A 14,891-nucleotide genomic window follows, 5' to 3' on the forward strand; every position below is an offset into this window, starting at 1 on the left:
ATGCATGCGCTTTGGCGCGTTTCTAAAAAGGCGCACTCCTTCACGGACTCTTCCTGCCGTGCGCCGCTGGGCTTGCAAGCCCCAGCCCAAAACAAAAGCGTAGCCGCGCCGTGCAAGAATACAGTTTAAAAATTGTCTCTGCAAACAAACATTTTTGCATGGGCCAAGCTCAACAAAAACAGCACGCCCGTGGAAAACACAGAAAGACGCGATGCCCTGTCAGGCCACAGATCTTACTTGATTTACATTTTATTTTCGAATTCTCTCCATGTACTTCAGAACCAAGTGCTTCATCCGCTCAAAAAGGTAGCACGTGTCCTTCACCCCAAACACAGGCTTCTGCTTTATGCCATACGGCTCCAGAAGCTTCTCAATCTGCTTGTTCCAGTTGTTTTTATTGAACCCCAGCGTAGACCCCAAAAACACATGCGGATACACAAAGTCTTTGTTTATGTACTCGTGTATGCGCAGCAGCTTCTCCTGCTCTTCCAAGTTGGCGGAAACCCCCAGCTCGCCAAAGTGCCTGGTCAAGACTACGTCTCTGGCCATTTTCAGCTTCTCATGATTTTTTATTATGTCTACAAACCACTCAACCAGAGACTCGTCGTACGGTTCGTAGTATATGTTGTCGAGGTCTTTGCTTTCCTCGGTCTCTGTGCTTACAGAGTGTTCCGCGTCTTCTGTATCCATATGCATATTAAAATAAAAAATTTATCACAAAACAGAATGAGAGTAACGCACTACACTGGACCGAGAACACACAAGGAGTCAGCGCGAAAAAGCACAAAAAAGGGGCAAGCCCCACTGAAAACACCAAAGGACCTCTTTGAGAGATACGACCTTGATGACATCAAAAACTGGAAGTCGCTTGACCTGTACTACTTGCTGGGAATAGACCCGGAAGAGGCACAGTCGTACACAGAGACAAAATACAAAGAGGCCTTCAGAAAACAGGCGAAGATGTTCCACCCAGACAGGCTTTTGTCCTGCAAGATAGAAGATGGGGGCCTCTCTTTCATTGCGCTGACCAAGGCGCACGAGGTGCTCAGCAACCCGCACAAGAGAAGGCTTTACGACTTTGTTGCATTTGACGAGGCCATCCCAGAAGACAGGGACTACACAAACGAAGAGTTTTTCTGCACGTTCACCGAAATATTCGAAAGAAACAGCAGGCTCAGCAGCAAGCCGTGCACCGTGGTGCTTGGCGATCTGAACACAAAGGACTCGGACATTGTTGCGTTCTACAAGTTCTGGAAGAATTTTGAGTCTATCCGCACTTTTGAGTTTCTCTGCAACGACGAGGACTACCAGAGCAGAGAAATGAGGAGGCACGCTGCCGCGCAGAACAAAAAAATGCTCGACGAGAAGAAGATGGAGGACAGCCAGAGAATACGCAAGCTAGTGTCGCTGGCCATCAAGCACGACCCCCGCGTCAACAAAGAAAGCAAGGGAAAGCCCAAGGAGGAGGTGACCATAGATGAAGACGGGTGGAAGAGCACAGAGGTGGATGCATTGACAAAAATAGCGATAAAAACACCAGCAAGGACAAGGTGCAGGCTGGATGTGATCTTCTCAGCCCTTTCCAGGCACGCGCCTACTAAGAGCAAGAAGGACGTGCAGACCAAGCTCCTAAAGGTAGACGCGGCCATACAGAAGGGCGCAAAAAAGTAAGGCAGAAATAAAGCAATATTTACAAAAGACGTTTAAATTATCCCGAAAGGCTGGGCGAGCTACCCGGGCAGGGAAGACAGCCGCCGGATGCTTTTTCGGAGTTGCTAGCGGGCGCTGGCTGAAAGTGCAGAATGCTTTTATTTAAAGCCTTTCACAGGCGCAGTGCCAGAAGCTGGCGAGTTTCTGCCGCACAAGGAGCAAGCTCGCGATACTATTTAATGCTAGGCGCGGGAGTGTAGGCGTGTCCCTGCTCAGCTTTCAATGAGGTTGGACGGCTTGGATATAAGCGTGTGCTGCTCTGTCCGCTGGTAGTCTCCCAAGTACGTTTCGTACTTTGGATGCCCGTACGGGCACTTTTTTCCCAGGGGGCAGAAGCCGGCCTCGTAATTAAAGCACATTCTTTTCTTGTAGTGCTTGTTTCTGCAGTTGTTTCCGTGCTTGCAAAAACCTCTGTTGTACCAAACACACTCTTTGCTCTTGCTGTTTGGGTCTATGTGCAGAAAGAGGCAGTCTTGGTTGCTGCATTCTCCATATTTTGAAAAGAACCAGCACTCGGGCATTTTGTCCAGCGCAAACACATGCAAAAATTCGCACGCGTCTCCCTTCTTGCAGAGCCCTCGGAGCCAGTGCTTGCATACAATCACGTTATCTGGGCGCCGTGTTCTGTCAATCTCCACAAGGCCTAGGTTTTTCCGAATCCACCCGTCGAAGTCGAACTTAATCTCCATGCACTATTTATTTTTGCTAATTTTCTTTTGCATGCATAAAGAAGAACATTCCGTAAGCGATAATTCCACAGACTTCTTGGATACATCAGACAGCTCAGCATTTGATACAGAGACGCTTGAGGAAAGCGAAGATCTCGAAAGGAACAAAAAAGCAGGAAGAGGCAGGCCCAGAAAAGTGTCGATAGATGCACACGAGCAGAAAAGGCCCAACATCGCCGATCATGCGGATGCTGTTCAGGCACTCCTTAGGGGCCTGGAGCAGGAGGTGGACACGTCTCTGGACACGCCCCTTACGCGCTCGGAAAGCAAGTCCGAGAAAGAGACAGTGGAGCTGCAGAACCCAATCCACGGGGGAAGGATTATGCTTCCCCTGAGCCCATTTCTTAACCCAAAAATACACGTGCCAATTTCGCCCATAACCACAGGAGACCGGGAAAGCGCAGACCTGCAGGAGAAAATCCACAACTATCAGTACATCAACAAAGGCCTGGCAAGCACGGTGCAGTATCAGATGTATCTCAACAACCTTGTGCTGACAAACAAAATATCGACCAGGTCAAGGGCAAACGAGAGGCTGCACATCCGGCAGGCAGAAAGGCAGGAGAGTATGCGCATGCCCGAGGCGACGCCCCGCGAAGACAGCATGAACGAGCACAGCTTTGAGGAGGAGGTGGTCCGAAAGCCGAAGCGAAGGTCGGCGGCTGCATACAAAGCAATACACACGCCAGAGGAGTCTGAAGGCAACGAAATGGACGAGCTGAGTGTGGAGGAGGAAGAGGACAACGTGGAGAAAATACTTTCGTACAACGAGAAAGAAAATACTTTTTATGTGAAGTACAGAGGAAAGTCGTACCTGCACTGCGAGTGGGCCCCGCACAGCGCTCTTGTGGAGACAAAGACAGGCGAAATGCGCGTGCGCAGGTTTATGAAAAACCCTGTTGTCCACGCCGAGGACGCAGACCTGTTTGACCCTGAGCTTGTGGCGGTTGAAAGAATTATTGCCGAGGAGGAGGAGTGCATAGACGAAAACACAGTCCGGAAAATATACCTCACCAAGTGGAGAAAGTTTCCGTACGAGTCCTCTACCTTCGAGTACTACGACCATCTTTCGGACTGCGAGGGATTCGAGCAGGCCCACGGAGAGTTTGTTCGTAGAAGAGAGAGGGCAACCTTGCAGAGCACGCCGGTCGGATGGAGGCCGTCCAGAGACAGAGTGCCCGAGCACTTTGTCTTCAAGGGCGGGAGAGAGCTGCGGGCTTACCAGAAAGAGGGAGTTTCGTGGCTTGTCAACAAGTGGCTGTTCAGGCAGAGCTGCATACTCGCAGACGAAATGGGGCTGGGAAAGACCGTGCAGAGCGTGGCTCTTATTGACACAATTATTACAAAGTGCGGAATGAAGAGGCCGGCCTTTGTAGTGGCGCCGCTGTCGACCATCCCGCACTGGGAAAGGGAGTTTGCTGCCTGGACGGATTTGCGCGTGCTTGTGTACCATGGATCGCAGGCAGCGCGCGAGATCATGCAGGACTTTGAGTTTCGCACGGGAAATGGCCTGCTTTTTGACGTGATACTCACAACATACGAAATGGCAATTGCGGGGGTGGAGCACCTTGCTGCGGTTTCCTTCGGGGTTGCAGTGCTGGACGAGGCACACAGGCTCAAAAACAGCAGAAGCAAGGCAGCGCAGACGCTCCGAAGCATTGGGGTGGACCACAAAGTTCTCCTCTCGGGGACGCCGCTGCAGAACAACCTGTCCGAGCTCTGGTCTTTGCTGAACTTCATAGACGAGGAAAAGTTTCCCTCTCTGAAAGCCTTCCTGGGCGCGTACAAAATGGAAGAGGCAGACGACGTGGAGAGGATCCAGCTGCTGCTGCGCCCGCTTATGCTGCGCCGCATGAAGGACGACGTGGAAAGCATCCCCGTGAAGGAGGAAACAATTGTGGAGGTGGAGCTGACCATGATTCAGAAGAGATTCTACAGGGCAATACTCGAGAAGAACATGGAGTTTCTTGGCGCTGCCGGGTCGTCCACGCCAAATCTCCTGAACATTATGATGGAGCTGAGGAAGTGCTGCATACACCCATATCTGATTGCAGGGGCAGAAGAGCAGATTCTTATGGAGAACGGGCAGGACCCCGCGCAGGAGCACGGCGACAGAAACGAGTACTACAGAATACTGATACAAAGCAGCGGAAAGCTTGTGTTCCTGGACAAGCTGCTGGCAAAGCTGCACGGGAACCACAAGGTTCTTGTGTTCTCGCAGATGACGAAGTGCTTGGACCTGGTCGCTGAGTACCTGCAGTATAAGGGGTACCTGTACGAAAGAATAGACGGAACTGTTCGGGGAGACGTGCGGCAGGCCTCCATCGACCGCTTCAGCACAGACGAAAACTCGTTTGTCTTCCTCCTGTGCACGCGGGCGGGCGGAGTTGGAATAAACCTGACAGCAGCGGATACTGTAATAATATTCGACAGCGACTGGAACCCGCAGAACGACCTGCAGGCACAGGCGCGATGCCACAGAATAGGGCAGACTGCAGAGGTGAAAATATACAGGCTTGTGACAAGAAACACATACGAAAGAGAGATGTTTGACCGAGCCAGCATGAAGCTGGGGCTGGACCGGGCAATTCTGCACAGGGACAAGGAGCGAGAGTCTGCGCACAACAGGCGCGGCCGGGTAGAGTCTCTTCTGAAGAAGGGCGCGTACGGCGTGCTTATGGAGGCAGACGACGTGAACCAGAAGTTCTGCGAGGAGGACATCGACAAAATCCTTGAGGGCAGAACAAGCGTGGTGCGGCATGAAGACCAGAGCGGAAACGTCTTCAGCAAGGCGTCTTTCCAAGTTGCCGAAGAAATCGACGATCCAGACTTCTGGGAGAACCTGCTCGTGAAGAGGCGTGCAGCCGACGCGGAAAGCAGGCTTAGAAGAGTGCTTAGGAAAATGGCACGGGCCGGGCTTATGTCGCCGGAAGAGGCGCAGGCAAGGGCCCAGCAGATTTCTGCGCTGCAGGAAAAGATGCCAGCAGGCGCGGGAGAGAACGCCCCAGAGGGCACTTTCAGCGACGAACAGGACAGACTTTCTGACCTGCTTGTGGAGCTGCGCGGCATAGGATGCGGGCTTAGCAAAGCGCAGATGGCGCGGAGCATCAGAAGGGCCATTCGCAGCATAGAAGAGCGCTCGGTGCGCGAGGACTTGGGCATGGGCCTGGAGTGGGCAACTGCAGAAGAAGAGTCTCCGGAGGAAAAGGGCAGAGCACTTGCTGACACAGTTGACGCACAGAGGCTGCTTTTCAGATGCCAGGTGGGAGAGCTGCTTAAAGCGTATGAGGGTGCGCGCGGGGCTGCCGAGATTGAGTGGAAAAACTGGGCAGTTGAGGACGACACGGTCCTGGTTGAGCAGACGCGGGAAAACGGGTATGGAATATACAATATGCAGGTAGACGAAAAAACCCGAATTGGCCTTTTGAAAAGCGAGAAAGGAAAAGACGCGGCCGTGTACAAGGGAAGGTCAAAGGAGGAGCTGAACTCGCGGCTCAGAAAAATTCTTCTGGTAATAAACAGGAAGGAGGAGGCAGACGAGGAGAGCGGAAGTGTTTCCGCGGCCATTGAGCTGTTTGGACGGCCGTCCCAAAAGAACCGAGAAAGTATAGTAAAAATGTACAGGGGAAGAAACATTATAACGGAAATGACAAACATGATTGGCATGATTGAGGAAAACATGAAGAAAAGACAGACCCGGCGCAGCGGGTTTGATGCAGAGCTGGCGAAGGTCCTTACAAACAGGATAAATCTGTTTGACAGGCTGGAGCTGCTCAGCCAAGGGCCAGTTCCGGGCCTGCGCAAAACCTCGGGCCTGCCCAGAGGATGGGGCAAGGAAAAAGACACGCTCATGGTCGAGTCTCTCCTCGCTGAAGGCCTGACAAAAGAGGTCTGCGACACGCTTGGGATTGGGGAAGAGGCAGTGCTCAGAAGAGCCGAAGCACTTGTGCGCCACAACCAGACAAAGAGCGAGCAGGAGGAGACCGAAAAACCCCCAACTGACACATAGGCACTCAGAAGGCGCTGCAATTTGAGGCAGCCAAGGCGCAGAAGAAGAAAAATAAAAACAGTACGATTAATCCACTAAGAAGTAAACACTACGCATTAGAGCCGGGCGAACAGCACACGGCATAGAAGTAAGCGCACGCTGCAATGGGCAGTGCCGCATTCTGCATAGGGGCAAGCCCTCAAGAGCGCGCTCTGCTGCTGCACTGCAAGAAAGCATGGGTATATGCGGAAGGAAAGGCAGAAAACAGCACGGCATGCACGGCGCAGCGCCAGGGCCCTGTAGAAGCTGCGCCCGCATGAAAAAAAAATCAGAGCCAAGCATGGGCGCAGGAGTGGCTCGACTGGAACATGCCGAGTAAATAGAGATATAAATTGCTTCGTATTTTTATTTATAATTACAATGAGGGCAGAAAGAAGAGCTAAGGAGAAGGCGATTCAGGAGATGAGCGCATTCACCGAAAGAACCATTATAACAAGGAAGTGCTCCAGTGCTCTGGTGGGCGTGCTGAAGGAGGTGAGCTGCAATGCGTTTACCGAGTTGGAAATAGACACGGTAATATCGAGGCTTTTGCACGCTTTTCAGACGCGAGACCCGTATTTGAAGGTCTTGTCGTATGCGTTTATACGAAACATTGCAGACCTGTCGTCGGGATCTTTTGTTGCCATCAACGCCCTTATAAACAACATAACAGCGCGGAAAGACGGGCTGCGGGCGGAGGCGCTGAAGCTGCTTCTTCAAATAACGCCCGAGCAGATGCTTGAGGACTGCTCCAAGTATGTGCACCAGGCGCTTATAGAGACGGAGTACAGCACTCTGAACACCATTGTTCCGGTTCTTGTATTCCTGAACAACCCTTCTCTGAGCGAGTGGTTCAGCAGCTGTGCCTGGATGAAGGGGTTGAAGACGAGTGGGGCGCTGGGGAATGCTGTTTTGTTTATGCACAGAGTGCGCCCGCAGGAGAGCCGGGAGGTGATTTCGGTTCTGGGGTCGCTGCCTTTGCACGGGATAACAGCTGTTCACTGTGCCAGGTACCTGTCAAACTACTTGGCCAACCCGAGGGCGCAGAAGATATTCACGCAGTTCTTGGTTTTGGACGAGACAGACCCCGCGCCTTTTATTGAGGCGCTGCGGCACATCCACTTGCTGCCAAATGCAATCGGCCATCTGGACGCGCCTGTTAAGGGCCTGCGGAGGCTTCTGCAGTCGAATAGCACGGTTGTAAAGGTGTCTGCGCTGCGAACCATTGATGCTTTGGCGACAAGGTATAAGCAGAAGATGGCGCCTCTACGGGAGGTGGTTGAAGAAATGCTCACAGGCAGCAGCACGGTGGCGCTTCTGGCAATGGCCATTCTTCTGAAGGTGGGGAGCGAGAAAACGGCAGGAAAGATTGCAGAGTCCCTCCCAAAGCTGCTGTCAGACATTGGAGAAACACAGAAGATCTCAATCATCGAGTCTGTCACGGGGATGTGTGACAGGTTTAAGGGGACCTCGTGGGACGAGCTTCTAAAGAAGGCGCTGAATGCCCCGGGGTCGTGCGACTACAAGATTAAGATAGTGCAGAACATTGCGAAGATCAGGAGCGGGACAGAGGACAAGGGGCTGAAGAGGTCGCTGGAGCAGATACTCTGCAGCTATATTGAAGACTCGTCGTACCCCAGAGTGACCATTGAGATTATTGGCATTCTCATAGACGTGAAGTCTCCGGAGTACACAATTTCGCTTATGAACCGGACCATCCTGGACAATGAGAACGTGCTTCCTGCTGTTAATCTGGCGCTGTCTGTTTCAGATGAAACCATTCCCATGCATGCGCTTTTTGGAGCAGAGTGCAACGAAGATATTCTGAAGGCGCCCACTGAGCTCAACAAGAGGGTTATTGACCTGCTGCAGGAGGACGCAGAGATGTTTGTTCAGAAGAGGGAAGAGACCCAGCTGGAGGCCAAGTTCAACTCCATGCAGCTGCAGGCCTCGGACCGCATTGAGCTAAACAGAACCGAAAGCGAGTTTGGCATTTCTGTGGTCAAGAACATATTCACAGACTTTGTTGTTTTGCAGTACACAATAGCCAGCAAAATAGACCTTGTTTTGGAGGAAGGCCGTCTTCGCGTGTTTTTGTTTGACGAGTGCATCTGCGATGAGGTGGTGTATCTGAGGGGCAGGGAGTCAACCAGCGTCGATGTAAAAATACCGGTGGAGGACTACAGAAGGCTGTGCGGCGCGGAAATAGTAAACACATTCGGGTACTCGGTTTACGACAACCGCGACTACGAGGTGGGCGAGGTGCGCCTAAACAACTGCGAAATCACGGTCAGCGACTTCATTGCGCCAGGAGCCAGCCAGGAAATAGACTGCGAGCCTCTGGTCAGAGAGTACAAGTTCAATATGCCAAAGGAGGAGGTCGCCAAAGAGCTCAAAAACATATTTAAAATGGACGTGGAAGAGAGCGAGTCGGGCCTGGAGTGGTCGGGCGTGTTTGTTTACACAGGCGACCCTGTGCATATAAAGGCGTCTGTAAAGGAAAAGGGGTCCATTGTGAGAGCCGAGATAAAGGTCTTCAGCAAGTCAGAGGATGTGAAGAACCTGCTAATAGACCTAATCAACTGATCTAGGACAGAGCAGGCCTGCAGCCTCAGACAATCTGCAAGGTAAAACCTGTTTTGCCTTGTCCCAGCCTACAATAAAACACATGATAATTTGACATTTTAGAAACAGAGTTTGCAGACATCAATATTTAGGTTCGCTGATGTTGGTATGAGTATGATCAGGATCAATTCAATCATAGGCACTGTAGGGCTTCTTTTGTCAGTGTGGACAGCTGAGCTCCAGGCTTCTTTCAACCCAGAGACTATGACATCGGTCACAGGAATAGCCCCAAACAACATGCTGGGCCTGTGTAGCTGCCTGCCAAACGCTGCTTGCCAAAGAGACCAGGGAATTGAAAAGCTTACTGCAGTGCTCGCTGCCTTGAGAAACTCTATTTCCAAGTACGGCAACGGCATGTCAAACTGCATAGGCATGGATAGTTTGATGGGCATGGGCCTCATCTCGCCAAATACTGGAACAGAGTGCTTAGATATCTGGCTAAAGGCTATAAATCCCTTCCAAGTTCTTACAAGCCCGCCAAAGGGTGGCTCGTTCAACACCTGTGCTGAGTTCCAGAAGTCTCTTTTGGGAATGCTGAATCTCCGCTTGACTGGCGGATACTCCGCGATAGAAGAATATCTTGCAACAAAGCCGCCTGCATCTGGGTGCGAATGTAATAATATGCCGTTCGGGCCTTCCATGATTCCGGGCGCGTCAGTGATGTCAAGCGGATGCGGCCCTATGATGAATCCGCTAATGCCTTCATCTTCGCCTGGAGGATGCGGGCCCTCCATGCCCAAAATGAACCCATTCAGTGGGCCTGGGCCAATGGCTGGCGGACTCTTTGGGATGCCATGCGGGCAAGAGTCGCCTATAATGGGCGAGTTCGGAGCCCTAGGATGCAGTAACGCAAACATCATCGACAATTTGACATTTCTAAAGGGGAACAAGCCGCAGTGCTGTCCTGAGCCACAAAAACGGCCCAGAATAGACATGCAAAATGTGCCGGGGCCTTTGAACGTCTCAATGGGAGGATGCTGCACAAGCGATTTAATTCTCAATGCCTTGAAGCAGCAGCAGATGCAGCAGCCTGCAGTTCCACAGTCATTTTCAAACGAATGCCCGATAGGCGCAACCGCCTTAATGGGAACCGTGGACTTTGCCCGGCAGGCGGCATTCCAGAGACAGCCTGTCTGCAAGTGTTCGCCCCCTCCGCAGGGAACACAAGTTTTTCTAGGAGGGTGCTGTGCCGATGAGGGTAAAGGATTCTCTGGGCTGGCGAGTCTGGGGCTGATGGGGCTTGGAGGAGGCTACGAGCAAAATCCGATGCCTTCCATGCCTTCCATGCCTGACATGGGCTGTGGATGCAACAACTCCACGAAAATTCTGGATGATATAATGAGAAACACCCCACAAGGTTTCTCCGGCGGAAATAGCTGCATGGGTAGGACAGCTGGTGAATTGGCAAGCTTGAGCGCACTGCAGCTAGGCGGATGCTAGTAATAAAGATATTCGATAAATGTTGACATGTTTCCGGATGGTGTTGTGATTTCGGTATGGCAGCAATAAATTGCCATTGTCTGCTGCATTGGGTGCCAGCTAGAACTGTTGCTGCGAGCAGGGCGAGCATTGCGCTTTTTTAAAACAGAGCCTCTTCTAGTGCGGCTGTGCATATGCAGGTTTGGCATGCTCCAGACCCTCAGATTCTCAGAACCTCCAACCGCCGAATAGCCAAAAAACACTGAAAATGCATTTTGCCTGTCTCATCCAGCATGTAAATGCGCATTGCAAGTCTCTGTGTATTTGGGCCTGTTTTTGTTTCCTTTTCTGCAGGCCTGGAAAGCGCTAAAATGTAAGCTGTTTTTATTTTTAAACCCTTCGGATTCAATATTTGGGCTACTTCTAAAAATAAAATTCCGAAGGCTTTGGTTTCTCTCCTACGGACATGCAAAAAAGTGCGCGCGTTCAGCCACAGAAAAGCCTGGCAGAGTACCTTTTTGTCTGAGCAGCGGCCAATGCGCAGGCCAAAACTTCTTGGCAGCTGCTAAAATCTGATCGTCTACTAGATTGTTTGGCGTATACTGTGCACATTCTTGCAGCATGCACAAAGTGGCTTGCACACGGAAAATCGCAGCTTTCGTGATGCTTTAGAGTGCCAGCATGCACGGAAAGAGTTTACACGCAAGCAGCGAGCTGATCATGCGTGCGGGTAAGTGGGCGTTGTGTTTGGATGTTGGAGCGTGCTCTGCTCTGGCATGGCCGCAGCCCATGGCTTTGCCAAGAGAGCGCCATTTATTGCGGTAAAACTTTTTGTGCATGAAGTGTTTTCGCGTGCGAAGAGAAGTTCCAATGCCTATGGACCGGTGGGTGTGCATTTCTCTGTCCAAAAAAGACTGCAGCCAGACTATACGCGCGATCTCTGCGCGCTTCCAGAACAAGCCAGGCTTTGTAAAAAGAATAAAGCCAAGCGCGGAGAGTCTGTCCGTTCTTCTATGCAAGGAGTCGGATTTCTCTTCCGGGGAGCTTGCAGAGCATGTTTCTTCTCTGGGCCTAGACTCTGCAGAAACATTTGTAGCGGATGTGCCAGCAGCAGAGCCTAAAACAGAGGCGGAGGTAAAGACGGCACAGAGCGTGTGGCCGTGCGCTGTAAAATGCACAGAGGTCCCTCCGGAAGTGCCTGACTTTGTAAGGGCAGCCGTGCCCGAAATATCCAAAAAGAGGGAAAAGTGTGCAGTCTCGTGCACTATACTTGAAAGCGAGTCTGAAGGGACATACACAGTGTTCTCTGGCACCAAAGAAAGCGAAAACATTTTTGAGCATTCAATTATCCGGATGGTTCGCACAGTGTCAAAAAGCACAAACGGATATTTATGCACCGGAAAAACAGTTGTGCTGTCTGGCGAGCCCTGCTTGGTCTGCGGCATGGCGCTGGTGCATGGAAGAGTGAAGAAAGTGTACATAGCAGGAATGGAGTCCAGCGACGGCCCGTATAGCAGGCACAGCATACACGAAAACAAGTCGCTGAACCACAGAATAGAGGTGTATAAGCTGGCAGAAAGGTGAGTTGGCTGGTAGGGGCTCACTGGGCTTTGCTGGCAGGGGCTCTGGACATCGCATATAATATAGAAGCTGCCACGCCTAGAAAAACAGCAATCCACTTGGACGCCTTCCCAGTTTTCTCCAGGCCAAAAATAACGCTGCTTGCCGATATCGGCAGCTTGTTCAGCGCGTTTATAACGGCCACTGTGGTGGTTGAAAATGTAGTGGCGGCCTGCGCGTTTGCCACCGATATTGAGCATGCTGCTGCTCCGGAAAGGCCTATGATTAAAATCTCCCGGAGAGTGGCGGTTTTTACGCTTTTTATTCCCTCCACCAAGAAGCATGTGAATATCAGCGGAGACGCAAGCATGTTGACAGCCCACGCAGCAAAAATGCTGGGGACCTTGGTGGCTCTGACTATTTTGTTAAACCGGATAATATACGCTGCGGACGAGAGGCAGTTGAGGAGCATCCACAGCAGGCCTATGGGAGAGGGCGAGTCCTTTCGGTGCCGGTCCGAAGAGTATGCGCCCAGGAAGGAGCTAAACACAATTAGAAAAAACGAAAGAAGCGTAAGCCTGGTTATTTGGTAGTTGTTGAACAGAGTGTCGTGCACGGCAATCACAGGAATGGTCAGGTTTTTTAGCACAGTGAAGAGAGAAATGGAGAGGCGGGCGTTTGCCTCCAGCCCAGAGTATATCATAATGAGCAGAGAAACCGCTGGCAGCGCCCAAGGAAGAACAGCATCGACAGAAACCGATTTAGCAGCAATCGTGCCAAAAACAAAGGCGTTGAGAATAAAGAGGATTGAAAGCAGAAACGCTGTCTGCACAAAAAGAATAAAGAACTTTCCGGTTATGTGGAGGCCTGTTACTATGTACTTGTTCAGGATGCTGGCCGAAATGCCAGAAACCAGCATAAGAAAAATAAGAAAGCCCGAAAACATAAAAAACCAATAAACAAACGCAAAGGTGAAATATTTCTGCGGTTTCAGAATGGAAAAATAGCTTTAAAACAAGCATAAATAGAATTAATTTTTTATTTGCATGGAAGACAACAACCTAAATGAAACGCCTCGCTCTGTCCTGGAGGGTGTTGATAAGGAAACACTTGAGAGAGTAGACACTGCGTACGAGTTCCAGCAAAGAGGCGCAGAGAGCACGCTTCCTTTGATGGAGGAGGAGCTTTCCTTGCTGAAGAAACATAAGCATGCAACGCCTGAAAACCTGCGAAAGTTTTCAAAAATATTCTCGCGCTATCTCAAAACACGATCTAAAAAAATAGACTGGGACCGGATTTCTCCCCCTCCTGCTGAGATGATGGTGGAATACGAGTCCATAGTGTCCGAGGCCAGTGGAGAGGCGATTTCTGAAATGCTGAACAAGCTGGCTGTGCTGAAGCTGAACGGGGGTCTGGGGACATCAATGGGGTGCACTGGCCCCAAAAGCGCGATCGAGGTAAAGGACTACCTAAACTTCATCGACCTGACGGTGAGGCAGCTAGAGCACTTCAACACCAAATACAGCGCCACGGTTCCGCTGATACTTATGAACAGCTACAACACGCACGAACAGACGAGCAAGCTTGTTAGCAAGTACAAGGGGATCTGGACGTTTGAGCAAAGCACTTTTCCCCGGATCTTTGCAAGCACGCTGATGCCTGTTCTTTCAGACCCGTCGGTGCAGGAGTCGGACGGATGGTATCCGCCAGGGCACGGCGATCTTTTCGAGTCTCTAAACGAGTCGGGTATGCTGGACCGGCTTTTAGACGAGGGGAAAGAGTATCTTTTTGTGAGCAATGTAGACAACCTAAAGGCAGGAATCGACTTGTCGATTTTGCAGTATGTTATTCGGGACGAGATAGACTTCCTGATGGAAGTAACGAAAAAGACGCGGGCAGATGTGAAGGGGGGTACTCTCATAGAGTATGACAGCGCGCTGCGCCTGCTGGAAATAGCGCAGGTTCCCGACGCGCACAAGACAGACTTTACAAGCCTTAGAAAGTTTAAAATTTTCAACACCAACTCAATTTGGGTAAACTTGAGGGCGCTGAAAAAGATTCTGGACCAGGACATTATGGAGCTGGAAATCATCGAGAACAAAAAGAAGCTTCCAAACGGGGAAAGCGTGATCCAGCTGGAAACTGCGATTGGAGCATCTATAAAGTACTTCTCAAACTCAAGAGGCCTTGTGGTCCCCAGAAGCAGGTTCTTGCCTGTAAAGACCTGCAGCGACCTGATGCTTCTCCAGAGCACGCTATTTAAAATTTCGCACGGGACACTGGCCATTTCGCCTAGCAGAATTTCTGACAGCATTCCTATAATCCGCTTGCTTGGGGGCTGCTTTAAGACCGTTTCAGACTACAGAAAACACGTTATGGGCCCGGTCATCATGGACGAGCTGGAGCATCTGACAATTAGCGGAAACGTCACCATTGGAAAACATGTAGAGCTAAAGGGAACCGTGATTATTGTGGCAGAGGACGGAAAGTCTATTGACATTCCTGATGGAAGCGTGCTGGACGACAAGGTGATTATTGGCCATCTAAGAATAGTCGACCATTAGAGCGCGCGCAGGCTGTCCTCAGACAGACCTGCATTTTTATGCTAAATAAATGCGTAGTTCTTGTTTTAATTCATGCGCGCCGGCCCTTCTTTGGCGCAGCACCAGCATGTGCGGGCATATTTCAAAGACTGTGCGAAGAATTCCGAGGCGCTTAAGTGAAAATAGCATGCTTTTATTAGCCTAGAAGCTTAGGGGACTTGCAAGATCTTGCTATGTGTTTGGCAAAACAAGCAAAACAGATGCGCCACCAGAGCAGGC

The 14,891-nt window shown here is 50.9% G+C and overlaps 9 protein-coding genes across 9 annotated transcripts; 6 read left to right on the forward strand and 3 right to left on the reverse strand.

The window, feature by feature from the left end:
• Positions 1 to 249: 249 nt before the first annotated feature.
• NEMAJ01_0985 (uncharacterized protein) lies at positions 250 to 696 on the reverse strand (the record flags this gene model as incomplete). Its single annotated transcript, XM_047914823.1, has 1 exon — positions 250 to 696. One exon carries the CDS (start codon positions 694 to 696, stop codon positions 250 to 252), a length of 447 nt encoding a protein of 148 aa, XP_047770780.1.
• Positions 697 to 726: 30 nt separating this feature from the next.
• On the forward strand, positions 727 to 1,671 carry NEMAJ01_0986 (DnaJ-like protein subfamily C member 2; the record flags this gene model as incomplete). The annotated part of the gene is made up of 1 exon (XM_047914824.1): positions 727 to 1,671. The coding sequence occupies one exon, from the start codon at positions 727 to 729 to the stop codon at positions 1,669 to 1,671; it is 945 nt and encodes a 314-aa protein (XP_047770781.1).
• A 251-nt stretch (positions 1,672 to 1,922) lies between these two features.
• NEMAJ01_0987 (cleavage and polyadenylation specificity factor subunit 4) lies at positions 1,923 to 2,399 on the reverse strand (the record flags this gene model as incomplete). The annotated part of the gene is made up of 1 exon (XM_047914825.1): positions 1,923 to 2,399. One exon carries the CDS (start codon positions 2,397 to 2,399, stop codon positions 1,923 to 1,925), a length of 477 nt encoding a protein of 158 aa, XP_047770782.1.
• Positions 2,400 to 2,430: 31 nt separating this feature from the next.
• On the forward strand, positions 2,431 to 6,447 carry NEMAJ01_0988 (uncharacterized protein; the record flags this gene model as incomplete). The annotated part of the gene is made up of 1 exon (XM_047914826.1): positions 2,431 to 6,447. One exon carries the CDS (start codon positions 2,431 to 2,433, stop codon positions 6,445 to 6,447), a length of 4,017 nt encoding a protein of 1,338 aa, XP_047770783.1.
• Positions 6,448 to 6,846: 399 nt separating this feature from the next.
• On the forward strand, positions 6,847 to 9,051 carry NEMAJ01_0989 (coatomer subunit gamma; the record flags this gene model as incomplete). Its single annotated transcript, XM_047914827.1, has 1 exon — positions 6,847 to 9,051. The coding sequence occupies one exon, from the start codon at positions 6,847 to 6,849 to the stop codon at positions 9,049 to 9,051; it is 2,205 nt and encodes a 734-aa protein (XP_047770784.1).
• Positions 9,052 to 9,204: 153 nt separating this feature from the next.
• NEMAJ01_0990 (uncharacterized protein) lies at positions 9,205 to 10,530 on the forward strand (the record flags this gene model as incomplete). The annotated part of the gene is made up of 1 exon (XM_047914828.1): positions 9,205 to 10,530. The coding sequence occupies one exon, from the start codon at positions 9,205 to 9,207 to the stop codon at positions 10,528 to 10,530; it is 1,326 nt and encodes a 441-aa protein (XP_047770785.1).
• An 816-nt stretch (positions 10,531 to 11,346) lies between these two features.
• Positions 11,347 to 12,093, forward strand: NEMAJ01_0991 (tRNA-specific adenosine deaminase 3; the record flags this gene model as incomplete). Its single annotated transcript, XM_047914829.1, has 1 exon — positions 11,347 to 12,093. One exon carries the CDS (start codon positions 11,347 to 11,349, stop codon positions 12,091 to 12,093), a length of 747 nt encoding a protein of 248 aa, XP_047770786.1.
• A 16-nt stretch (positions 12,094 to 12,109) lies between these two features.
• Positions 12,110 to 12,988, reverse strand: NEMAJ01_0992 (GDP-mannose transporter; the record flags this gene model as incomplete). Its single annotated transcript, XM_047914830.1, has 1 exon — positions 12,110 to 12,988. One exon carries the CDS (start codon positions 12,986 to 12,988, stop codon positions 12,110 to 12,112), a length of 879 nt encoding a protein of 292 aa, XP_047770787.1.
• A 127-nt stretch (positions 12,989 to 13,115) lies between these two features.
• On the forward strand, positions 13,116 to 14,633 carry NEMAJ01_0993 (UTP--glucose-1-phosphate uridylyltransferase; the record flags this gene model as incomplete). Its single annotated transcript, XM_047914831.1, has 1 exon — positions 13,116 to 14,633. The coding sequence occupies one exon, from the start codon at positions 13,116 to 13,118 to the stop codon at positions 14,631 to 14,633; it is 1,518 nt and encodes a 505-aa protein (XP_047770788.1).
• Positions 14,634 to 14,891: the final 258 nt, after the last annotated feature.

This window comes from Nematocida major (assembly GCF_021653875.1).
Source record: "Nematocida major strain JUm2507 chromosome Unknown 2393, whole genome shotgun sequence".
In the NCBI taxonomy this organism is placed as follows: Eukaryota; Fungi; Microsporidia; genus Nematocida; species Nematocida major.